The sequence below is a fragment of the Adelges cooleyi genome, unplaced genomic scaffold (genome assembly GCF_023614345.1).
Source record: "Adelges cooleyi isolate 19-005CV unplaced genomic scaffold, UGA_ACOO_1.1 ACOO_flye_CR_arks_rails_tigmint_CR_PRNA_23, whole genome shotgun sequence".
NCBI classification, from domain to species: Eukaryota; Metazoa; Arthropoda; class Insecta; order Hemiptera; family Adelgidae; genus Adelges; species Adelges cooleyi.
Window position 1 is genome coordinate 13,622,205 of NW_026095893.1, and position 27,212 is coordinate 13,649,416.

At 29.1% G+C, this 27,212-nt stretch overlaps 5 protein-coding genes across 7 annotated transcripts; 3 read left to right on the forward strand and 2 right to left on the reverse strand.

Annotated features, from left to right (window-relative positions):
* Positions 1–912: 912 nt before the first annotated feature.
* On the reverse strand, positions 913–2,535 carry LOC126836027 (uncharacterized). Its single transcript, XM_050568980.1, has 6 exons — positions 2,333–2,535; positions 1,994–2,060; positions 1,754–1,929; positions 1,515–1,676; positions 1,286–1,440; positions 913–1,204 (listed from the first exon to the last, which is right to left on the reverse strand). The coding sequence occupies exons 1-6, from the start codon at positions 2,367–2,369 to the stop codon at positions 1,112–1,114; spliced, it is 690 nt and encodes a 229-aa protein (XP_050424937.1). The 5' UTR covers positions 2,370–2,535; the 3' UTR covers positions 913–1,111.
* Positions 2,536–4,926: 2,391 nt separating this feature from the next.
* LOC126836028 (NADH dehydrogenase [ubiquinone] 1 beta subcomplex subunit 3) lies at positions 4,927–5,596 on the forward strand. Its single transcript, XM_050568982.1, has 3 exons — positions 4,927–5,066; positions 5,137–5,263; positions 5,317–5,596. Exons 2-3 carry the CDS (start codon positions 5,139–5,141, stop codon positions 5,513–5,515), a joined length of 324 nt encoding a protein of 107 aa, XP_050424939.1. The 5' UTR covers positions 4,927–5,066; positions 5,137–5,138; the 3' UTR covers positions 5,516–5,596.
* Positions 5,597–6,625: 1,029 nt separating this feature from the next.
* LOC126836025 (phosphatidylinositol N-acetylglucosaminyltransferase subunit C) lies at positions 6,626–9,428 on the reverse strand. The gene is made up of 2 exons (XM_050568978.1): positions 9,049–9,428; positions 6,626–8,278 (listed from the first exon to the last, which is right to left on the reverse strand). The coding sequence occupies exons 1-2, from the start codon at positions 9,128–9,130 to the stop codon at positions 7,383–7,385; spliced, it is 978 nt and encodes a 325-aa protein (XP_050424935.1). The 5' UTR covers positions 9,131–9,428; the 3' UTR covers positions 6,626–7,382.
* Positions 9,429–9,566: 138 nt separating this feature from the next.
* On the forward strand, positions 9,567–14,928 carry LOC126836024 (UDP-glucuronic acid decarboxylase 1). Of its 3 annotated transcripts, none has more exons than XR_007685267.1 (8): positions 9,567–9,873; positions 10,532–10,794; positions 10,856–11,141; positions 12,454–12,567; positions 12,637–12,824; positions 12,903–13,035; positions 13,112–13,269; positions 14,255–14,377. XR_007685267.1 is itself a non-coding variant. In XM_050568976.1 (8 exons), the coding sequence occupies exons 1-8, from the start codon at positions 9,813–9,815 to the stop codon at positions 14,712–14,714; spliced, it is 1,260 nt and encodes a 419-aa protein (XP_050424933.1). In that variant the 5' UTR covers positions 9,568–9,812; the 3' UTR covers positions 14,715–14,928. The 3 variants fall into 3 exon arrangements, 2 of the variants coding, with proteins under 2 accessions (XP_050424933.1, XP_050424934.1); XM_050568976.1 differs by lacking the exon at positions 13,112–13,269 and adding an exon at positions 14,634–14,928 and having other exon boundaries at positions 9,568–9,873; positions 14,255–14,388; XM_050568977.1 differs by lacking the exons at positions 10,532–10,794; positions 13,112–13,269 and adding an exon at positions 14,634–14,928 and having other exon boundaries at positions 9,569–9,873; positions 14,255–14,388.
* A 2,081-nt stretch (positions 14,929–17,009) lies between these two features.
* Positions 17,010–18,166, forward strand: LOC126836026 (carbonyl reductase [NADPH] 1-like). The gene has a single exon (XM_050568979.1). The coding sequence runs from the start codon at positions 17,200–17,202 to the stop codon at positions 18,025–18,027; it is 828 nt and encodes a 275-aa protein (XP_050424936.1). The 5' UTR covers positions 17,010–17,199; the 3' UTR covers positions 18,028–18,166.
* Positions 18,167–27,212: the final 9,046 nt, after the last annotated feature.

A 27,212-nucleotide genomic window follows, 5' to 3' on the forward strand; every position in this document is an offset into this window, starting at 1 on the left:
ATATTATTATATATATATATACATATATAACATTTTTTTTTTGTAAACTAATTATAGTATATTATTATTTTGTATTATTTTATTAATCTCTCAATTTTTGAATTTGTTTTGATTGTTAGACTTTTTTAAATGCAAATTGATTTATATGAATTATTAAAACTATAAATTATTAGTTATTGTATAAAAAATAAAAAATTTATACAAATAAGTTTCATCTTTTATTATATCTTCAAACTAAATTTTACTCACAAGTTGCTGTTACAAATGAGCACATAATTTTTATTTTAATATATTAGTTATTACAAAGTTTATTATTTATATTATCTTAAAATATTTCTACTATTATGGATTATGTGAAGTGTGATTCTATTGCGAATAGAAGAGTGAAGTATGACGATGATAAAGATAACTGACACATTGGAACGTTTATATTTTTGTTGAAATATGTGATTTATTTACATGCAATATAAATGTCTTATACAATATATTACTTAGCTGAGTAGACTTATTAGTAAAGTTGTAACCTACGTTTGATTTGAAATGAATAGATTTTTTTTTAAAGTAGTTATCTTTTATTAAGTTATTTTTATCTTTAAAAACACATTTTACAATAATTATAAAATATATTCACAAATGAATTGATGTTACAAAACTGAGTATTTGTGTATATTGTGTATGTGTTGTACTAATTGTACTTAATTTGTAAGAAAAAGGTTATCAAAAATATAAAATATCAGTTGTGTGGGGTTTTCTAATAAAATAAAGAATATATATATATATATATAATAAAAATCATAATTAAATACTTAAATAAATGATTTTCTTTAACATAATAATATGTCATCTTTAAACAAATTTATGTGCAAATATAAATAATATAAAAAGATACACAAATAAAATTATTAAATAAACGAGTTATCTTTGAACTCTATGTCATTTGAACAAAATTAAATAGTTATAAAGTTATAAAATACCTAAAATAGTTTTTTATGGGGTGCATAGTTTAAGCACAATAATAATACAAAAATAAATGAGAATCAACATTCAACAATATGGACGGATAGTATAGGATTGTTGTACATTTTATTAGAATGTATTGATTGTTGTAAAGTTATTGTTCATAAAAATTACGCTCATGTGGTGGATACATTTGCATTACTAAATTTTTGCTTTCCCTCCTTTTGTCATATGAATTGCGTGCTTCCTAGATAAACATATATTACTCCATTATTTAATATTTATTACAGCTATATCGGAAAAGAAAACTAATATTTTCTCTACTGACCTTATACAAATACCAAGCACCATACATATGCAATATACCTGATACAATTGCAATGTAATATGACCATGATAAATGATTAAACATGGGATACATAAGCCAATCACGTCTCCAGCAATTAAAAGGAAATAAAATAACCGTCAAAAATATAAGGAACGCTAAAGATTATACAAAATATTAAATTTAAAATATAGTATTTGATTAGTCTTTTGTAATAGATGATATTACAAACCAGAAATAGCAGTGGCCAAGAAACACGCAGCAGAAAGCATGTATTCATATTTCAGGACGAGGCGTTGTGGATAACGAGTTAAAATAGCAGCTATAATTGATAAAGTTCCAAGAGACAGCAATAATGCTAGAGTCATACATAATTCTAAAAACAAAAGCCAGCCTAAACAAATAAACAGAAAAGTTATTAGTTTAGCGAGTAGAAAAAATACATTAACTAAAAACTTGTTTGAGTCTTACCTGGTAAAAGCCACTCACGAATGACATAATATTCTTCACTGAACACTGTATTACAGCCATCAAAAAGTTTGTCAAATTGATAGTGAGGGTATCGGAAATGATCAAAGCAATAGGTCCATAGGCCCATATGTTTAAAATTTATAAAAGCCTCATCATATGATTCCAACCAATAAGGGCTAAACATAATTATTAATAAATAAATAAATAATATGAAACAATAGAAGCTGTAGACGTAAATACCTTAAAAATGAAATTACTAAAAAAAATCCTCCAATATAAATGATTACCCCAGCATCACTGATTAATTCTGCAAAAATAAAATATTTATAAATTAGGTAAATTCAAATATGTACAAGTGGACAAATATAATTGTTTTGTGTAGCTATTAAATTATTAAAAATGAAAATAAATTAAATACTGTATAATGGATTTAGAAATTGATGAAAGTATATAATGGTGTTAAGAATGTAAAAAAACTTTTTACAACATCGTAAATAAATATTTTTAATATTTTTACATGAATAATTATATTAATACATACAATTTAAGCTAACAGGTTATTAGACAGATAAAACTTACTGGATGCTTTGGGATAATCAATTTTTTCTGAACTCATAATTTAAAATGTTTATAATAAATTAGAAGCACTGTACAAAAAAAAATTGAAATAGGTATGAATTGATGTTCAGTTTAATGTTTATAGTTTATTCAGGTTCACGCCTAATGTAAATATGTGTTAACACTTAACTGTTGATTGTTAGTATAGAAGTCTGTGTATGTTAATAATGATTTCGTTATCAATTATTAATGTTACTTTTTTTCTTCCATGTACAATCAAATCCTGCTGGTTTTAACATAGACCAGCAGAAGAAACTTTCTTTATAGATCTCTGGTTTTTAATGAATTCACATTTTTGGGATAACACAGTTACCACGAATGTTGCGTGCTACGATGTTATGTTACTCCGACATTTTTGTTACGAATGACAATTGCTTCGACGACAATTGGCACGAATACATTTACAACGAAAATATGTTTTCGCTTTTATTTTTTATGCCACGATTTACAGTTACATCAAAGTTCCATTTTTAATTATTGCTTCGAATTACATTTACCTCGAATTCCTGTTACATCGACATGACTTATCAAAAAATCTTAATGTTATGATTTCGCTATTTTATAGGACATTTACATTGATAAACATTATATGGACCTTAAATTCCGTTTACACTGACATGACCCAACAACTAATTTATATAAAACTATAAATAATATAATCTGAGTAAAAACAAGTTTAAAATTGTTCAGCAAGAAGTAACTCAAAGTTAAAATAACATTAAGGGGACCGCAGCATGTTTTTTATAAAAAAATATTAAGTATAAATATCAAAGAAATTAAAAAAGGCCAACCCATTGATAAAGTGTTTCCCTATACATCGAAAAAAATTTAGATTAGTTGTGGAATTATAATTAAAAAAAAAAAAATTACATGGAGCTTCCAGTTACAGCATAAGCCAAGGAGATTAAAAAAATATGTACAATCATGTTTCTGGCTAAAATTGTAGTGTTTATTATCTGGCCAAAAATAACTTAACATAGAGAATTAAACTGTTTTGACTTTATTATTTAGTTCTAATTTGAACGTTGAACGTACAACATAGCTCCGATATCTTACCCGTCCCTATGACTCACCCCTATCTTCCACCCATATCTCCTGTCCCCAACCCCAACCTCAACCCCCACCCCTTATCTCCTACCCCTATTTCCACCTCCAACCCATCTCCGTGTGGTAACGCTTTTTTGGTTACGCTTTTTTTCGGTTATTTGCCATAGCTAATTCCACCCCTTTCCCATACCCACCTCATCTTCAACCCCATTTCTTTTTTGACATTTTCATGTCTTATGGGCCATGGTCCTTTCTGGTGTCCCTTAATCCATTACGTTGCTATATAGTGCCTAGTTTATATTTATTTATTTTTACAAACACTGAAGCCAAAAGTTAATAGAAATACAAAATAAAAATTGTAATAATATCTGAGACGATTCTACAAAAAATGTTTAGAGAGGTGTTAAACAAATGTTTGATATACAACATTGATGTAGTAGAAGATGAAAGCAACAAGAAATAGTTTTATTGTTTGTATCACCTTTGATAAACAAAAACATAACTCCAAAAGTCAAGAAATTTAACAGCATAATATAAATGTTTTTAATTTACAACTTAAAAATAATATGATAAGATAAAATTAAGTAATATTTAGTTTTTTAAATACCTCTGTTTTAATGAATATGCATATAAAAAATGTCATTAAAAAAGGTATAATCTATACTCTACACAGACATACAGTTGATTTAAAATTGAAACACTGGTTCAATATTATTACTTTTTTATAATACCAATTTGTTTTCACATATTAATCGTAATTAAAAACCAACTTTTATATTGTTACAATTATTTTATAATATTGTAAGTTATTGTCCATTTTAAGTGACTCTAAAACCTAAAAATAATTGTTTATAATACCAGTCACAACGAATTAACAATAATATATTCGAAAATCTATCTGAAACCCTTGGGCCTCAATTTGAAGCAATCACCTACCTTCTAAATTATATTACATTACAATCAGATTTATATAATTATTTATTATAAAAATAGTTTATAAAATTCTTATCTTATTTTTCTAACTTTTTTATTTTAAATGTATAGTCTACTGTATTCAATTATGTATATCAACTATTTTAATAAAACCCTTACAATGGCCTTTGTTGCCAAAGGGTTTTACCCAATAATTAAAAAAAATATTGTATATTAAAATGTGCAATTGATATTAAAGAATATACTATAAAACGTAATTAATGAATTTAATATAATGTAATATAACATATTAAATTCATTATGCCCGGTGGTCAAGTATTCTTATCATGTATAGTCGAAGTAAAATACTTTCGTGGTATCACAATATCGGGTTAACTGTTGTATGATTCATTTAATTACTTTACGATGTCGGGTATGTTAAATTCGGGCTAACCGTCTAATCGTAGTAATTGTATATTCGAAGTAGATTATATTCGTGGCAAATGACTGATAAAGCAATGTCGGAGTAACTACAAGTCGTGGCATGCAACATTCGTGGTAACTGTAGCAACCCCACATTTTTTACTAAGAGATTATCAAAATATCATATGATAAGTGATAACAGATAAAGACTACAGTCTACAGTCGTCAGTCTACAATGTCATTCCTCAATCCTCAGCTTTGACTTTCGAGTAATATTAATTTTTACTTTCGGACTTCTAATTAAGCACATCAAGTATGTATATAATTTCAATAGTATTTGTATAATTTATTATTTTATTTTTATATATGAATTTTAATTTTAGATATGGGAGGGGGTCATCACGGTCCTGAAATACCAGATTACAGAATTTATAAAGTTGAAAATGTGCCTGAACTTATGAAGGTTAAGGATATTCTAGCGGTTGATGGTTTAAAAGATCCTTGGCTGAGGTACTACCTATAATTATCATCTATTTTATTGTTTTAAGTATATATTTTTGTAGGAACGAAGTATGGAGGTATCCTCCTAATCAAGGGAGTGTTTATGCACAATATTTCAAATGTTGGTTCCGTGGCAAACGTGGAATAACAATTGGTTTTGGTTTGGCAGCTACTGTTCTTGGTCTAGAAAAGACCTACGATTACTTTTATCCGCCCGAACACCATCATAAAAAGCCATATTTTCCTTCTTCTAGTATCTAATATTTTGTAGTAATAAAATAAAACCAATGATTTAAGTATTCAAATCTAATAATTAAATATAAAATGCAGTTTGTTACTTTAGTAATTGTTTTGATTTGTATTGAATACAGAGCTGTAGTAAACAATAGTCTCGCTCTTGGCCTATATTATATTAAATCCTTAAGTCAAATTTTACGCTACCCCTCACTTGTTTAATACTTCGCACCCAGTTAGAAACTGGTGCCAGCTTGTAACCCCCATAAGCAGGCCCTGGTAGTATAAATCCAAAAATAAATTGGACTACACATTTATTTAACATTTACATATCTGACATCTCTTTCTGAAATTTATCCTTGAAACTTGTGTTTTTATGTTGGAAACAAAATTCTGCAATTAATATTGACCTCTTATTAAATTGTTAAGCTGTACCATAGATAACATAAATTATATAGACAATATTACAATAAACAATTTGAAGAAAGCACATAACTGAATAAACAGGCATGATTGCTAAATCATAAACTTTTCCAATTTTTGCGCATTTGCATGCGTTTTTTTGCCCTAGTCGTGGAAAATTTTATAATATAATGAGAAATTAACACTGTGATATACTTCTTTTTTCAAATCTGGGCCAATTATCCTGAGCAGTATTATCTAGCGGTCATGCCTGTGTATTTAGTCATGGCCTAAACTGTATATAGGATGATCCATTTAATTAACCATGATAGAAATTTGCAAAAACCAGTTTTATAAAACAGTTTGTGAATAAATCTACTTAAAAAATGTATAATAGTCCGGAATATTGTTCTCTTTTAATTTTATAATGGGTGCTTATACTCTAAAATCAAAATTAAGCGAGTTATTTTCAGTCTGCTTAAACATATTTTTACCACTAAAAATCACCGGTGCGACGCCCTCTTAAACAATAACACAATACCATTGATACTTATTAATAAGTTTAAAACCGAATTTCTCCAGAATTCTGGTCAACTTTTTAGTTGATGCACAATTTTTGTATCAAAATCATTATTATTTAAATGACATTTTTATTTTAAAGTAGACAATGATATAAAAAACAATAACAAAATATACTAATCTGCTTATTTTCTAAATACGCTAGTTTTAATGAGGAAATACATTCATATTGTAGTTATGAATATTCAAATCAGATATTATGCTTATAAACATAAAATAAGTTAATTATACATATTATACTTATAATAGGAATAGTTTGTTACATAACAATCAAGGTGAACACAACTATTAAATTAAAATAAAAGGAACACATTCTATCCATAGTAAAAAATTTAACATCTTAATAATAATATTTGTAACATGCAGTTATAATTTTCTTTAATTAGCAAACAAAATAAAAAAAATTTTCATATTGTAATTTATGATAAATTATAATAATTATATAATATATATTAATATTATGCAACTAAGTCATAAATTCACTCTGCGATAAGTACCAAAAAGAGTTAAGTAATTGGACTTGCACTATACACAACATTTACAAATATTATTACTTAGTGTGCAGTGTAATAATTTCATCAAGGATCAACTTAATGAACTTTTAATAATAAGTTACAAATAAAAAAACACTACACTACCTAGTTAATATAAAATCCATAATTCAATTAATAAATTAATGTTGATAAAATGTATAAAAAAAAAATATGTATACATAAAACTTGTAAATTCACCTTAGATTTTCAACATTTAAAAATAAACAGATCGTTTGATATGAAACTATTCGCGATAAAATACTTATTAAATAGTTTGGTAACTTCATATTTGGTCTGCATGCTTTATTGAAAATTCAAAATGGTATTTCAATAGAAATGTTTGTTGAAATTATTGATACTCCAGTGTTTCAGTCGCACAGTCATAAATCCTTAATTTTAATATTTTGCACAATAGCTTCATCCCATGGTCCATAAATGTTGTCCTTAAATGTATACCACTTGACAAAATAATATGGACATATTAGGTTAATGAACACGATAGTACCTAAAAATAACCAGCTCAGGAGCAATGATGCTTTGATACACATTATGAATGTGATGACCACAAACGATAACAACAGCGTTATAGAAGACTTCAGCGGAGATAAAAGTATCGGGGATACTGCAAAACACTGTACTGCTAATGTGATAAAAACAAAAACATGAAATGCTGTTGGTAATCTTGAACACAGACATATAGATCCAAACAAAGCAGCATTCATTGATAGAGACGTTGATACTATAACAGCAGATACTCCATAGTCAAAAAATATTAAGTGCACACACATCATCAATGTTGTTGTGGCATATATTGTGTCAGTGCTTATAGTTTCTGTTAATGTTTTCAATACTGGCGATAGAATGTAACCAGACACAACAAATGCAAACGTCGACTTGATCAGTGAAAATGGAAAGACCTTTTGGTTTTCATAGAGAACAAGGTAAACGATCAAATTGAAGCTTGTGGGCGAAATTAACAACAACAACGGTAAAGTTATATTACTGTTCAACGCATAAAAAGATAGAGCAAATATTACCACAATACACAATCTTTGGGTTATTAAACCAGCACCGAGAATCGCCTCAAAAAGTGTAAGCTTTCGTACATGAAGGTTTTTTTTTAGTTCTTCTAGGAATGATTTATCGGTGTAATTATCTGGGTAACCTTCATTGGAATAAAGGTTCTTCTTCCAGGGTTTGGGATGACTAGTAATTATGCTTTTTTTGCCATGGAGTTTAACCAAAGACGGACTTTGACATAGTTTAACGCCATTTTCTGTAATCAAATATTACTATTAAAGAACAAATTATTTACATCGCTGTAAAAAAAATAATAGTTATACAAAGTAAATAAAAATTTAAATACCATATACAATTTTAGTTTACACAAATAAGAATTAGCAAAACTAAAACAGTAATGTCAGAATTACTTTAATTTCATTTAACCTTTCATGCGCTGTAAATAATACAACAGCTTTGTACTTATCAATATTTTTAGTTATTTTATTAAAATATGTGTTGGTACTTGTGTATTATATTATGGATCCTCCCTTTTTTTATTATTATAGGGTAATTATATAAATTAATGTTTTTTCTACATAGACAGAAGTATATTTAATATGAAAATAACAAAAAAAAATTACAAATTATGTGATGTTCAAAAGTCTGCGAGGTCGGCGAGTAATACTTCAAACGTATTGCCGCCGCTCTCGGTTACCCCCGAGCGTGACATATACATGGGTATTTAGCGTCTGGAAAAAAACAGTTTAAGAGGCGTGGAAATGCTTATTGTTGATATCTTGGTTATGGGTGCAGTTGGTTGGGCTCCTCTTAGGCATGCGGTTAATTCAAGACCTCTTAAGTCAGGTTCACACTGCCGCGCAAAATGTTCACAAACGTTTGTCAATTACATGGGTTTTGGTGCGCGTGGTTATGTACGCTTCACAAACATTTCATTGGTATTTGATGTTTCACACAGAGTACCAAACATGTTCGGTAATGTTTTGCGTGGCAGTGTGGACGCAGCTTAACACATATTATACTTACGTCGAATTAAGGACTTGCAAGTCGTCGATTGTGGGACATCAGTCATACATGACATCAATGGATTATAACTCAATAGAATCATATGTAAACAATATTTTAATGTGCACCTGCTAAGAAGCTGTACGTAGCACAGTGTACATGTATAATATTAGGTAAGAATTTCATATTTGTGTTAAACATTTTCAACTTATTACTTGATTACTGAACTATAACAAACATAACATATTTATTTACTTAAACGAACACTCGGGAAAGGTCGTTTGCACATATGTTTATTTAAAGGAACACGTAAATCACATTTCTCACGTACTTAAAAAATCACGATAATTATATTATGGTAACTACTAACTACCGAGTACCGACACTTGACTATTTCAATTTATAATATTATCTATTTCAGATTTCTGCTAATACCCATTATCAGTGAAATTCAGTGGAATAATATATCAGCTGATCTGGCGGCGAGTTAAAACGTTGTTTTCGGTCTTTTTCATTAAATAAAAGAAGACGTGATAACAGGTACTCTGAATTATAACTGTATAGGTAAATAATAATACATTTATTCATGTTATTGTATTTTAATTTTATACCAATTGTTATTTTTTTAAATCTCAACATAAATTTATCATAGTATTTTCTATACATATATATAAATATTTATTGCAACACAAGAATTTTTCAATAATGAGGGCGTATTCAAATTTGATTTTAAGTAGACCGACTAAATAGTTAACTTCCTGTTGGGTCTAATTCAAGCACATCAAATGTTGATCATCCGTAAAAATATTTGTTTCGTATTAACCATCAGTGGAGTATTAACGTGCGGTAAGCTTATTAAACTAGGTGTTGATCTTACTGCTATAAATGGTAGTGATAAAACTGTGTTAAAATGTAATGTATTTTTAAAAAACGACAATATTTTTATAGTCCGTTTTTAAATTTGATATGAGTGTTTGTAAACTATTTATATTATTATTTATTAATGGATCAATGATGAGCACAACCATATTATGTCATTAAATTTACTATGTAATTATGTACAAAAAATTATACAATTTTCATTTTGAATTTTTTTTTAATTCTAACTAATTATCAATTAAATAAGTACAGCTCGTTGACTTGAGGTTAGAACTTCAAAAATATATGTGCTCATATCTTTCCTGCAGTATAATATTTTTGAAATATTATTTAAAAATATTCGTATGTAATATCCTTGGACAAATTTGTTATCCGGTACGATACACTATACTTTTAATAATTCTATTATTCTATATTCTTAATTCTTATAATTCTATCACTTCCAATATTCCTATGATCAAACAATAAATAAAGCAGAAGCATAGCCTTCCTTGACTAGATAATAAATGTTTGCCACCTTTCCTGAAATAATGTTTGCAACATTGAAAATCAACACCTTTCACCAAGCCAAAATAAAATAAAATTTATATTTTACAATTCAAACTGATTTTAATTTATTATGTAGGTTTTTTTTATTGCCTATTGTATACATCACATGATGTACTCAAAAATAGATTTCAATCAAATGACAAGAAAAATCTTAGATACAATGAATTTGAGGTACTTGAACCACAGACAAATCTTATTGAAAAGTTGACGAGAGAATTAGCTTTGGCACAAATAAAAATTGAAAAACTTGGAGAAAAGATGCGAGGATTTGATGAACGTATCAAAAAGCCATATCCAAATGTTAAATATTTGAATTATCGTTTTAAGAAACGTATACTGGTATAATTTAAAAATGATATAAAAATATTGATGTCAAAATGATTGTAATATTTCTTTTTAGGTAACTGGTGGAGCAGGTTTTGTTGGTTCCCATTTGGTTGATCAATTAATGAAAGCTGGTCATGATATTACTGTGGTTGATAATTTTTTTACCGGAGTCAAAGCAAACGTTGAACATTGGATTGGTCATGCTAATTTTGAATTAATACATCAAGATATCGTTAACCCATTGTTCGTAGAAGTTGATGAAATATATCATTTAGCTTCTCCAGCATCGCCTCCACATTACATGTTCAATCCTGTCAAAACTATAAAAACCAACACCATCGGAACAATTAATATGTTAGGTGTGTAATATTCAATTTATCTCATACTACGTCATATTAGGACTGAATACACAGTTGTTTTTAGGGATTTATACTTACTTTTACACTTATTATATCTGTCCACATCAATACTACAATGATAAATAAAAACACTAGTTAAAATGAAACTGCTATATCAACTTATAATTAGGCCCGTACTGACCCACTGGGATACCGGGAGCTTTATCGTAGCGCTCTGGCCCCATAGTCAAATAGCGGTCCGTGCCTCCACTTTCGGCGCCCCTAGCTACTGTGGCCCAGCGTTTCGGTGTGCTGCTACATGGTACATGTTATGTACCTCGCACAAGCTCTGTTTTTCTAGGAGAGGTGGTGGAAACAAAATACACAGTTATCTAAAGGTAGAGGCTCAACAAAATGTTATTAATAAAATTCCAATAAATTATTAAGTATAACTTATTTTGAGGTCGATATTTTATTAAAAATGATAAAAAGTCAAATAAAATTTATAGAAATTGAAATGTTAATGTTTAATATTAAGATTAAATTAAAAAATATCATTCTCAAGAATTAATAAAATTATTCTCCTCTTAAATTAAACTTCAGTTCATGGTTTTTCATATATTCTGCGGACTATGTGTAACACAAGAATAACAGTTTTTTTTACTGTGACGACATTTTAATACAAGCTACAATTAACAAAATATGTTATTATGGTGCAAAATATTTTTATAAGTTATCCAATGTTTTTTTATAAAATACTTACAATTAATATTTGATATATTATTTTATTAAAGAGGAGGAGTGGCCGAGTGGGTAAGGCGGCAGTGTGTTAGCGCTCACTGTCGTCGGTTCGACACTCGGTCACAGGCGCTCTGTTTGCTGGGCGAGCAATCGTCCGGTAAAAAGGAACCGCCATTTCCCTCTCCGGCGACGGATTGACGACCCGTCCCGGAAGCGAATTCGTCAAGAAACCATCTCATGATGGCAGCGTTGGGCCTTCATGGCCCGTTAAGCTACATGATGATGATGATATTATTTTATTATAAATCAAAACCTCATTCTCCTAATCAGTTAAAACACAGGAAAACCCCTAGCCCCCAGGTAATGTGCGAAGTGAAAATTTTTTTTTTTTTAATTAGCTCCCTAAACTAGTTTTTTCCCCGCGCCTCACAAAGGTGTAGTCAGTACGGGTCTGCTTATAAATGTATGATAACATCTGAAATTTAGTTCACACAAAGAGTAGCATTTTTATTACTTGTTTATTTAAAATATTTCACTTTTAAAAAGTATTAAAACACTACAGTAACAGAAAAGTTAAACAATTTTTTTTTAGGATTGGCAAAGCGAGTGGGTGCTAAAGTTTTAATAGCTAGTACTTCTGAAGTTTACGGTGACCCAGAAGTCCATCCACAACCAGAAACCTATTGGGGCCACGTTAATCCAATTGGTAAAATCATTTGGTTTAGTCATAAACTAGGTATTTATTTATAAATAACTAATTCAAATATTGAAACAGGACCTCGTGCATGTTACGACGAGGGTAAGAGAGTGTCGGAAACGCTTAGTTATGCTTATGCTAAGCACGAAAAAGTGTCCGTTAGAGTTGCTAGAATTTTTAATACACACGGACCTCGAATGCATATGAATGATGGACGTGTAGTGTCTAATTTTATTTTACAAGCCCTTCGCAATGAACCAATTACAGTAAGAAAACTCATGTCTGCTATAGTATAATATTTACAATCAATTAAGTTTGCCTACAAGACAATTGATTCTTTGTAGGTATATGGTAGTGGTAAACAAACTCGGTCATTTCAATTTGTATCAGATCTTGTTGATGGTCTAATAGCATTAATGGAATCGAATTACACGCAACCTGTAAATCTAGGAAACCCAACAGAACACACTATTAATGGTAATTATTACGATGTATAAACTATAAATATTTCTTATATAAAGGGCTGTTTGTAGTCTGTTCAAAAACATTACAGGCAAAACTCAGACAGTGTAAAGTAGTCCAGTTTTTGTTTGAAAAAGGACATTCTACAACGTGGATTAGACTTCCTTTATAAAAATACAATTTCTGAATGTTAAAAGAGTTTGAATATGACCAAGTTTCACTTTTTAGCTACAATGTGGAGCTGAGAAGGTATCGTTTTTACAATGATTTTTATTTTTCATAGGTCTTATTTTTGTGATTAATTTAATGCATGACATGAAAATAATAGTCGTTTTTTAGTTATTCATTTTTTGAAAATATTTTTGTTATGTTTTATTAAAATATTATAAATTTGATCAATCAAAATTTAAAAAATACATTATTTTAAACTGGATAAGAGTGATTAAATACATGTTACCATTTATGTTTAAAAAATCTATTACACTTATTTATTGAGGAAAACTAGAAAAATTCAATAGTTGTTGCCAAACACAGTTTTGCAGCAAAGCGTTTATTCAAAAATGATGCTCCACCCTCACTTTATACAAATTTATTGAAGTCTAATCCCCGCTGTAGGAAATTTTCAAACATAAAAATTTTGCTCCAAATTGTATATAAAGCTAAATAATATTTATTTTATTTTTATATATTGGCTATTTTAAAAATTAAAAAATTAATAATTATTCAAAACTAGTTTTTGATTAATTGACTATCTTAAACTTATATTTTTTTTTATAATTACTATCACTATTTTAAATGAATATTTTAAATTATGTCTGATGAAGATTGAATAGAATGCTGGCAACCCATCAAATTGGCAGCTTGCTCAAAAAAGCTGTTTAAAAAGACTGACTTCATATAATATTTTCAAGTAGTGCTTTGTGAGCTTCTGTAGAATTCCAGCGGGATTTAGTAGCCATCTGTGTGAATTTATATTATTTAAGTGGTTGCTATGTATTATAATTTTTACAAAGAGTTGTGGTTTGAAAACTGAATGAAAATGTTTGCCCTAACACGTTTTTTTCTATCTTAAAAAAAGGCAGTTCAGAAACTTACTTAACTGAGTATTTAAAAAATATTTTAAAGTTTAGTTGTTAATAATAATTTTTTAGCTGTTTAATGTGAGGTTTTAGCTTTTGTTCTATATAAAACTTGTTGTTACAGAATATTATTAAATAAAAATCACATATTTTAGAGTTTGCAAAGATAATTAAAGATTTGGTTGGAGGAGAAAGCCAGATAATTTCAAAATCAGCTGTTGAAGATGATCCACAAAGAAGAAAACCAGATATCACTAGAGCAATGACTTACTTAAATTGGAAACCCAAGGTAATTATTAAACAACTTGTTACTTAGAATTGGCTTATTTACTTTAAAAAAAACTGTATAATGTTTAATAATAACCCTGAAACTACTAAACAAAATAAATTGTCTCCAAATAATATTAATCTAAATAATAATAGGAATGAAACAAAATTGAATATAAAAATGTATTTTAAAATACATTATTGGGAAATTATTGTGTACATTTCAGTTATAAATTTAAAAAAAAATTGTGTATTTCTTGTTTTTAGGTGGGCTTAAAAGAAGGTTTAAAAATGACTATTAACTATTTCAAAGAAGAACTAAGAAAATCACAAAATAAAACACAATAATAGATTATTTTACTTATAATTTTAACAACTAAGTATTAAATATTAACTAGATTATAAAACTAACCACACAAAAATACTGCAAAAATAATAATAGTTTTTGTTGAATATTTACTTTGATCTCTTTATTCATTATACGTCTTGTTGTTATATAGTCAGTTTTTTATCTTATATAATTGTTACTATATGTATACTATTTACCATTTTTTTTATTTACAACATGTTATGTATGGATTACATTTATAATGGTTTATTTGTAATTCTATACGGTTGCTTATTATTAATCATAGTTTGAAAATTATAACAACTGAATTTAATATTTGCGTTTTATTTTTTTTACCTTAAATATAAAGCAAGTTTATTGCGTACATTTTATGGAATAGTTTAAACTTTATCTTGAGTTATAAGTTTTACATGTCATTTTAGCTTCAATGCGGTTATAACATGGTTTATTTTTAATATAAAATTGTTAAAATTGCATTGTAATTCCATAGCTTCCACTATCTTAACAGCTGACACTATATTATGTTAGTATTACTAGGTAATAGGAACTAGATAAAATCTTAGTTCGTAGTATAGTTTATAATATTTTTAACAAAGCAATTATATCATGTACAAAATATGAAATATCATATAATAGTATATTAAAAATCACGAGCTTAGAAAATCTTCTAAAGCCGTGATATAAATTATAGTTAACTGAAGTATGTCTGAACCACGGCTATCCGCTATACTCTATAGATTAACTGGTTGCATATTGAGCTATGAAAAAGCGGCCACAGAAGTTTAAATTATCATTATACTATAATAGGTATTGTAAATATTGTTTCGCATACTTTTAGTTTTTTTTATAAATTTCAATACAGAACACCTATTTGAGTACAACTTAATAAAAAAACTCAAAATTCGAAAATAATACGATAACGTACTTCAATATGTCATTATAGTATTATTTACAGCTTAGATATAATTTTAATAAGATATTGGGTATGTATGAGAGTGAATATCCCTCACAGATCTGTATTTAGTTTAAAAAAGTTGACTAAGTATTGTAAAATCAATACCTTTTTAGTTCCTCTTTCAAGCTATATCTGATATGTATTAATTATAAAAAGTCGCAATGTTTAATAATAATAATAAATTTCATTGTTTTTTGAAATGGATGGTTTTAATTAAATGGGATCTTATTCGATTTTTAGGTCGACTTTCACTTAACATCTTAACTTGATCTTATTTTGCTAAAACGAATTATGCATTGATACACCATTATGAAAAAAAATTTTAAATCGATATCTATTTAAATCAAAAAAAAATTTCAAATTCAAAATGTCATCAAAATCCATCATCATATTGGGACCCGGACATCCAGGTCGCAAATGCCGGAGAGGTCAAACATGGGGTCATTTCACTAAAATTTCATGTTTTTACAAATCATCCCAAATTAATTTAGTTATCTATTCACCAATTATTAAGTAAAAAATTAAAGACGTTTGACATTACTTTAAATTGTAGTTAATTTTCGGTTGTTTTCAAAGTAATTGACATTTTAAAACAAATGTGCTACAATTAATTGGTAATATTAACCCTTGTAGTAAAATTAATTTTTTCTTTTTTACTATTATTATTAAAGTTATCGACCCTCGGACCTCTTAAGACTTTAGTCTTTACTATCAGTTCATAGGTTATCAGTGCTGATAAACAGATCCGTAACACCCATAGATATATACTAATACATGATATTAGTATATATCTATAATCTATGCCCTATGGTAACACCGAATATTATAAATTTATAGCATTTGGTATCACAGATCATGCGCATTTGAGTTCCCAGTTTAAGAAATATGGTGCACGGTTAAAAAATTATTGTACGATATGTCGCGGCTCGTGACTGACAATCAATTTTTCAATGCCGATAAAATCAAGTTTTGAGTCGACAGCTATTTTTCGGTCATTAAAAATTTAACTTGTAATTTCACTTTTGTTTACGTACAATTTTTTTAATGGGTAAAAGAAAGTGTGGTTTGTAATGCAATATTTAATTGTAAAATTGCAAGAAAATTCCACTCGTGAGTACTTTTTTATGAAGTCTTATTATAAATTGATTGCATGTTATACATATCTTTACACAAATATTTATTGTGACGTCTTCAGATTCCCCAAAGATGAAAATATAAAAGAGACAAAACAAAATATTGTTGTACAATTCATTAAACAATAATTTATACTTCTCGCAGTGGTATTACTGCTACGACAATAGTCGTGCTCACACCACGGCACCCGCCCGCATCCTACCCGGATGATCCTTCTACCCAGTCTAGTAGCATTAGGTCTATGTTTCCTATGGTTATTGTTTATTAGAAATCACTAATCAGTACCAAAATAAATTGTTTATAATTATTCATCATTGTTGTGTTTGTTAATTAACTTTCAAATAAAAATATTAAATTAACGAGATTTTTGTTGATACTTTTCAATTTCTTTGAAAATGGCAAATAAGCTAGCAATTGTTACTGGTGGAAACAAAGGTATTGGTTTTGCAATAGTTAAAGCTTTATGCCAACATTTTGAAGGCGATGTATATCTTACGGCTAGAGACGTACAAAGAGGTGAAAAAGCCGTGAAGGAATTGAATGCGTTAGGCCTTAAGCCTAAATTTTACCAACTAGATATTACCGACGATGGGAGTATATCAAATTTCAAAACTTACTTGGAAAAAAATCATAGTGGAATCAATGTTTTGGTTAATAATGCTGCAATTGCTTTTAAAATGGCTGCTACTGAACCATTTAGTGTACAAGCTGAAGAAACTTTACGAGTAAACTATTTTTCATTGCAAAAGGTTTGTGATGCTTTATTTCCATTACTCTTGCCAGGTGCAAGAGTGGTAAACGTTTCCAGTTCCGCTGGCCATTTATCTAATATTCCAGGTATTGAGTTAAGGCAAACTCTATCATCGCCTGAATTAACTGTTGACAAATTAGATTCTCTTATGCAACAGTTCATAGAATCGGCTAAACAAGGAAATCATGAAGACTTTGGTTGGCCATCACGAGCATATGCTGTATCAAAAGTAGGAGTCAGTGCATTGACAATCATACAACAAAGACAATTTAATAGTGATAGTGATATTATAGTAAATAGTGTCCACCCAGGTTATGTTGACACTGATATGACCAGTCATAAGGGACCGTTAACTATTGATGAGGGTGCAGTTGCTCCGGTTTACTTAGCGTTGTTACCAGAAGGTGAAAAAAATATCAGAGGAAAGTATATATGGTGTGATAAAACAGTTAGAGATTGGTACAAAAATTAATTAATTTATTATTATAATACTGATATTGAATTATGTGAATTAAAGTTATACCAACACTTCATTAAAAATTGTAATGCATTAGAATTATTTTCACATTTAGTTTATAAATAAAATATTTAATATATTTACATATTTTTAATCATTTGTGGTTTTTTTTTATGTCGCACAATATTTTGAAAGTAATTTTTTTATCTCTTTAGTTTTGGTTATTTAAAAGAAAAAATTAGTTCATATAAACCTTATAAACATGAATAACGCAAAGGATTCAGTTATTCAAAATATTATCATATTTTATCAATAATGATTTTAAAAAAAAATAAGTTTGGGTTCGATTAAAGAAAAATGTAAATAGAGTGGAGACCTCACTTATGGCCACATTAATTTAATTTAAAAGTTTTTAAATACATCTATCAAATCATTTATTATTAAAACTTAAGAATTATGGTGTTTCAATTAATCAAATGTTATTGAAAATGGGCGTATTTTCATTACCTAACATTTCTTTTTAACATGCATTTAAAAGTATCAAAATATTGTAATATTAAAAAATAAAAACCATCCTTTCGTTTATAATAAAAAATATTTCTTGTATACAACTTTATTTAGGTAATCGTTATATATATAAAAATCTCATGTCACGATGTTTGATAGCGATGAACTCCGAAACTACTTAACTGATAATGATGAAATTGTTTACACTGTGTAATTTGGTCCGACTTGAGAGATAGGATAGGTTGATAGGAAAAATTGGAAAAGGTGCCCAGAAAATTAGGAAATTTAAGATTTTAGTGGAAGTTTATTCCAATAGATGGCGCTACGCGTACAAATATCACGGACGGTTGACAGCTGATCATAGTTTCATATTCATAGTTTCTGGCCAAAAAGACATGGTTTCACATTTTCTGGTTGTCCATTTTAGTCTTCGATAGATTACCACCTTGACTGTAACATTTCAAAACTCGGCCCAAAGTAACGGCACAGAGTTCTGTACAAGAATCGAGAACAGCGTGATGAACGTCTGCGACAACATACATTGAGAACAAGAGTGGAGCGTGAACAGCACGAAAATTAATTAATTGATAGTGTCTTCTCGGTTAACTGAATAATTACCTGGATCATCATATTGGCTCAGTAAACGTACTATTTTGGCAGCAACAAATGTTGACGATATTAACTTTCAGATACAACAGTTGATGCCAGGTGATCTGATGTCTTTCAAATCAATCGACACTATTGTCGATGAAAACGAAACCGTAAATTTGAGAGAGACAGCAAACCAGCTGGGCATTAACACGTGCACCATTTATTCCATAGCGATGGTGATGGAATTTGGAGTTTGCGTAAATATAAACTAATAATTTGTACAACTTGTGAGTACTGTGTTTCAATTGTATTTCCTCTTAACCCGTGCGAAGCAGGGTACACGGGCAGCTAGTAAAAATATATAAATATTTTGCTTATTTTTAATAATTCTGTGGTGTTTGGGCAAAGGGGTATAAGTGTAAAATCGCAACTTTTAGAATCACTGAAACTAAATCACTTCAGTTACATTTAATCCCATTTTCACGTGTGAATACTAATACATAGGACATAGGATGATATTTTAATATTAGTATTCAAACGTGAAAAATGGGATTAAATGTAACTGAAGTGATTTAGTTTCAGTGATTCCAAAAGTTGCGATTTTACACTTATCCCCCTTTGCCCGAACACCACAGAATTATAAATGTATTTCTTTTTTTTAACCGCGCCAATGTCAATAATTACAAAGTCGATTTACTTTACAATTTATTTTTCAATTGATACATTTGCGAGTTTGTTTTAGCTAATTGTAGATTGGTTATATGTCTTAATTAATTTAAGCTTACTAAAGCTACGGTAATAAAGTGTGGTAGAACATGGCAACGGTAGACCGATGGCAATATATATTTTTAGAAAAATATCAACCATTAACTATTAACCATTAATGTATTATTTCTAAAATGTCTAGAGATGTTAAATTTTTAATATTAGGAACATTCTTTTTTTTTGGCTTTACGGGTCATTTAGGTTCATTGCTCTGGGGGGGGGGGGTTTGTAAAAAAATAATACTACCTAACCAGATGTTTTAAAATGATAAACTATTTTTTTCCAACTAATTAAGTGATTTGTTGGAATATTTTTCCGAAAAATAACTCGATATTTTGATTTTAAGAAAAAACGAAATTTCTGGACTTATAGTTCCGAAGATATTTTAACTCTTGCTTAGATGGCCGCCATTTCACCACCTTCCTATAATTTAAAAGTACAAAATTGCATTTTATATTTTTATCTTTGATAAAATTTGTGATTTCCAAATTAAATACTTTAAAAAAATAATTTTAATTTTTACTTATACATTTTGTGTTTATTTTGACTATTTTAAACTAGAAGTAAAAATGTTTTTGAAAACGGTTTGAAAAAACGTTTCTTTACACGAATAAAATTTCGGAAATTTCTTTACACGTTTTTACTCCCTGTTTTTAAATGTAATTTTGCATTTGAAATGCATTTTGGCAACTATTTTGTCCATCTCTGATAATATATTAATTAATAAAAATTAATAATCACAATAGTTATTATTATGTTATCAGTTATGTGTACATCTTCCTAAATAGTTTACAGTAAACTTTTGTTAACTATTAAATGCTCAAACGCATACCTATTCTGATATTAATCATACGAATTTACAATAATTTTATATTTATTTATTTTTCCCTATAATTACATATAGAGCAGAAAAATGGACATTATGAAAAACGGAGGAAAAGGAACTGATTGTTTTGGAGAGAAAAATCCTAAGAAAGATATTTGGTCCGGTGAAAGACGAGAAAACCGCCGAATGGAGAATAAGAAAAAACAAAGAATTAAAGGAATTCTTTCACAAACCAAACATATTAGATACAATCCAGAGTAGGAGATTACTGTGGGCTGGTCACGCCTGGCGTAGGCAGACCCTACTATTGCAAATAATAATGGCAGAGAATTCGGAAGGGAAAGAGGTCTTTTAGAAAAATATTTTTTGGCAAATGTAGCCTTTTACGTATAGACTTTAGTTATTCATTTTAAATAATTTCAACATCAATCAACCTCAGCACGCAACACCAAGGAGCTATTGCAGCTCCGCTACTTTTTAATTTATTTTTGGCAAAGCACTGACCAGCGCATTTCCCCAAAACACAACAGTAGTCAAGTACGCATCAGCTTTATTTACAGAGACGCAGACACAGCCTCCAACAATCTACAATTCCACTTAGACCAACTTCAAAATTGCTATAAAAATGGAGAGTAAAAATAAACGAAAGTAAATCGGTACCAGTCACCTCTTTACCCAAAGATAAGAAAACCCCTCTGTATGCCTAAACAACATGATTCCCTCATCCTCTAACGTAAGATATTTATGAATTCACTTTAACAAACGCCTACGCATCCTCAAAATAATTTTAAGTCCGACGTCAAAACTTACTCTACACACCAAACTTACACTCTACAAACTACCTACTTACTAATAAAACCCTTATGGATCTACGGCTCACAAATCTGGGGTTTGGTTTCAAGAGCCGCGCGAAACTGATTTAAAAACTTCGTTGTAGCTACCCACAATAGGGTCTATTTAATCATCCAAACAGTCTGGCTTGAAATCTAGTATTACCTACATACTAGGAATAGTAAGAAACCCCCCTAACAGATTCAAACGTAAGTAGTGCCGATATCTATTACAACAGTAACAAAACAAATATATAATAAAACTGTGTCGTCTGTGGGCGATTTTTTACTCAAGTCAAACATGCAAATAGAAATATCAAATAATACTCATCATACTTCATTGCATAGATTGTATAGCATTGTATTTAATATTAAAGCGTCTATGAACTCTATGTCAAATCGCGGTACAGGAGGTAGGGGTGCCGGCAACCCTCATTGTAGAAATTTGATCTGCAATGAGAATAATGTAATTGAAACTTTGCCGGGGTCTAAAATGTTAAGATAAGTTCAACTGATAACAGCAAAAAGAGTAGTTTATAACTATTGAGTTAGAGACCGTAATTTTTAATATATGTGATATGACGAGCTTAGTCGACTACATAAACTGTTTAAATATGAGATATATTATATTATCATCATTCAATATATCGAGAGTAAAAAATTCCGTCAAAATGAAACCCAAATTCATCACCAAATTTTAATCAGCCCATTTAGATAACCGAAAAACGTACTGATAAAATTTTAAGAAAAAATTAGAATCCACATAGTCACTATCGAAGGACATAGAAATTGGACAGCCGAACATATATAGTATACACTGACGTCCACGGACCGACTGCCAAGTTGTTCTATTTTCGATTACAGTAAATAATAATATAATAATATATAGTCTTTCTCCTATCCATTGAACTCGTTTAGCTAAAATATATTAAGTTCAGTGCTCTTATCCCAAATAACAAATTTCCAGAGAACCGTAGCTTCCTTATTGAGGAAGCAAAACTGTTTGAATATTAACAAATTAAATACTTAGGCCTTGAATTTTAATTTTTAATAATATTAAGCTTATTAAAAGTAATTATTGTTAATAAACAAGGAAATATTTTAATATTTTTTGTTCAGTTATCTGGTTTTTATCATTACTACATCGCTGAAAATAATAAGGGCATCTGTATCAAATATGGATTTTGTTCCTCATTCTTTGTTACTATTGAACTATACGGTACTAAGCAGAAGTCAACATTTTTTTTACCCAAAAACACGAAATAAGATAATATATTAATTCATGCTTAAAAGTAACACTGATCCTCGACAATTTCATGAAAATTAAATTATTTTCGTCAATTATTTACCCTTGTAATACAATAATCAAGTTAAAATAGGGAAATTGCATGTATTTTAAACAGAAAACTTCTCCTCGTTACAGAGAATGATTAGGATCGGATTAGAAAGTTCAAAGTTGGTAGAATTGAAATTCGGATATCGTGAAAATAAGAACCAACTTAATGTTTATATAAATAGATTATAGCCATCTATACAAACTAGATACTAATTACAAAGTTAGACAGTGGCGTACATTACTTTTTTTAGTAGTATCAAACGCTACAATTAAAATGTACCACCATTTTAACTAAATGTAGGAGCCGACTGCACCACTGGTCTTACCTATACTACAGGATGTGACTTTACTATAAAAGGCTTTCGCCCGACGCCCTCCTTTTATCACATTGTATTTAGAGACAAGGCTTAGAACAATTTAATATACTTTCGGCCCTCAACATTATTTATAGAAATTCACAGCCAAATTTTTAAGAGTTAATAAAAAAAAAAATGAAACTGCTTGGCCTTTCCTGTTATAAAATAGGTATCACTTATGAGGCCTTACAAATTCCTAGGAAAATAGACGTCTTCTGATCAAGTCCGGCCCTGTTCAAATGGAATTGAAACAATGTGTATTTTTGAAAGTGGTGTTGAGTGATACAATGGACAATGCATTTTTATGAGCCGTTTAAGTAACTTTCCTCAACACTACCAAGAGCTACTAATTATGCCATACTATAACAATTTTCTATTATTGTATTAATCAAATTTAAAATCGTTAAAATTGTATTAATTAAATCACGAAGACATATACCTCAGCAATGTTATAATGTTATCAAACTACATGCGTCAATAACCATTATTATTTTTAATTAAATACCTATCAGATTATTTTTTTTTAATTGCATTCAAATTAAATTTGTCTTAATACAAATTTATTTAACAACCACAGTCTGTTCACGTGTATTCATTAATAATATCATGTTTTACAAAACATGATATTATTAAGAAATATATAAACTAACATAATATCTAATGTCGTCAAAAAGTCTATTATGACATCATTATTTACCGGGTGATACTGCTGAGTGTCTTCCCTTAACGATAATTGCTTAATGTCATGTATATAACGTTCACACTTCACCACATTTACGTATTGTACTCACTGTTGTATAGATTACAAATATATTTTCTGATAATAAAAAATAATAAAACATCATTATTTATTACATATAATATTATGTATTATATTATCAAGATGATGTTTTTAAATATATTTTTTATAGTGTTGAACATGTATGTAACTTTATTTAAATAAACTACGTTGGTATTAGTAGCTTAAGTCATGAAACCAGAAGGGTGTTGCTTTTTAACGGGTAATAAAAATACTCGTTTTTTTGCGTATTTTTCGATCGAATGAAAATAATAAGTAAGTGATACTCCTGAAATTTTCAAGTCGATGAGTTGTCGATCAGAGACATACAGCACGAGGAAATTTAAAAGTACAAAACATAATTTGTTGCGTAAAAAAAAAGAGAAAAAAAAGGAAGTTAAGAGTACATGCAGATACATCAATACATAAATATGTCTTGATAAATTATAATAATATGATAATTTTAAATCTATAATCTCCTTGCGATATAAGATGATAGTATAGACTTAATTATATGTTCTGGCTGAACGTTTTATAGTTTTATAATTATAATTATAATATCTAGCCTTAATCGATTTACTGGCTACATTTATCAATAATTAACATTTATTTAAGATTTTCTTATTTACTTCCAGCCAAAAGACAAATCCATGTCAAAACGAAAAACTAGTAAACAACACAACTGTGATGCGTTGTTGTCTACTCTGTTGTGGACGGCGATTAATACTTTTACAGCATTATTTTTTTTTGCACTTTTTGCATGTTTTAATAAGTTAGTTAAATATTAACATTATTAACTTGGTTATAGTGTTTAGTATTTTCATTTACCGGAATATATAATAGCGATATAATATAGCTGTATAGGTATTAGGTTGTACGGTTTGTATAGAAATTGTTCCAGAGCTCGATTATGCTGCACCGAAATTACAAACATCAAGGGTTTATGAGATCCAATGTTCTTGTAGTCATTCGTACATTGACAGACAGGAAGAGATAGTGGCGTGCACAGGCAGGGGATGATGGGGGATATATCCCCCCATGGGCCTTTTTTTATACTTTTAACATTCATCAACATAGACAGTTCATAGTTGACAGTTTATAGTTGATAGTTTATAGTTGACAGTTCATCAACATAATTTATAATTTGTACGTATCCGTTGAAAACAAAATTTATCGTCGAAAATATGTGCTTTGGTGATAACTGATAAGTGATACCAAAGACATTAATCATAATTACATGACATTATTTATGACTTCCCCTTCCATATGAAATTCCTGCGCACGCCACTGAAGAGACATATAAGTGCACAGAAAAAAAACGCGAAAGATGTAGACTACAGAATAACAAACAAATTTGGAATAGCGGAACATGCTTAGACCAAAAAGTCCATAATATTAACTTTAAAAGTGTAAACATTCTAAACAGCACACAGGAAAAAATACATTGTTGGGCCAACTAAAACCATGATTACAATACATTTGTAGTTGGAATAATTAAATTAATAAATAGCCCAACTAAACATTTTTTTTTTTTTTTTTTAATAGCCTTTATTAACCAACTAAACATTTAGTGTGCTTAACTAAATGTATAGTTGCTTTAACTGAAAATTCAGTTGGGTCTAATATTAATTTAGTTATTCCAACCAGAAATTTATTGTGTCCCTATATTAATCATAATTTTAGTTGGACCAACTAGTAACTACGTATTTTTTTTGTGCAAAAATAATGATAAAAGGAGGAATTTTAGTAAAAAAAGTGTCCTCTAAATTTTAAGAGTTATTAAGTAACCAATTAAGAAAAGGTTCAGAGAAATACACAGTCGTTGTAAACATCGAGAGGTGATAGAAAGGAGAGTGGAGAAGAGGGAGACAAGTCCATGGGAAAAAGAGAGGACACGACAGAAAAAATTGGGAGAATGGGTAGCACACTCATCGGCATATTATATAAACTACAACCACGGATACGATCACAGTTAAACACTATAAATAACCGGAAGGTTAGGTCTTTTTAGGGTAATTTCCCCCCCAACATCAGTGTACTGTGTAACCATATATTGTGATACAAATTACAATATACCGTATGCATATTACGTATGATATAAATTTATGTTTGATAAGCCTATGTAAAATTTCAATTTTCAGTGTAGACATCGTTTCAGAATAATGCTATTTTGATTCCTTGATTTGGGGAACACTGTAATTGGGGGAGGGGGAATTCTAAGTTAATACAAATAACATTGGCTTTATTTCCGGTATTATCATTTATAGTATTTGCCTCAGTCTACATACAGCAGCGGAACGAACAACATTGTAACACGCATTTAGACAGCCCTTAAGATAGAAGGTGATGGCTTCCGAAACGTTGCCAAAGCTATGTAGAGAATAGAGATAGGTGTAATTAAACCCTTGTAAATATTTTTAAGTGTAATCATCAAATTGTATTATAACTTTTAATATACTATTTGCTAGAAAAAACTTGAGCAACTTATGGTTATATATAATAGAATAATATTTAAAACCCTTTACCATAAGTCACACCTCAGTCTGTCGTTAACGCTGAAGATGACAACATCGTTGCCGAAATACGTCGATACGCGGAGAGTATATAAATTTTTATGGTTAAGGCCTAAGGGTTTTAAATATTATTTTATTACTATTTGCTATTTATTTATTTTCGAAGAGTTTTGAGTTATTTTCATTTTTTGTAGGACACCAGTACGACGTCAAATACTTAAACATTTACATGCACCGCATCGTTCTCAGATGATTTACCTGTAGCCACTAAGCTAAGTTACATTATTTCAGTTCTATATAAATTAAACTTAGCCTCTAAATATATATTACAATATAAATGTTTTTTTTTTTACCGATATTACATAATTATTAAAATTGGTTACAGAAAAACAGTGGCAAGGAAGTTTCTGAAAGAATAATTAAACACAGGGACACTAGACACGGCACGTACTTGGACAATTCGTATGGAACAATATTGGTGACAGTAAAGGTCCTTTATAGAACCCGTAACGCTTAAAGAATATAATATTATAAATTATACAATAACATCTACACTGTAGTTTCATTGATCATTGCATGTAAATGTGTTCCTATAAAATATTTAAGTTGGAATATAGTCAATTTTAATTTCTTAGAAATCATCTGTTGTTTTTGAAAGGCATTCAATATTTTACTAACTTATAAAAACACAGATGTGG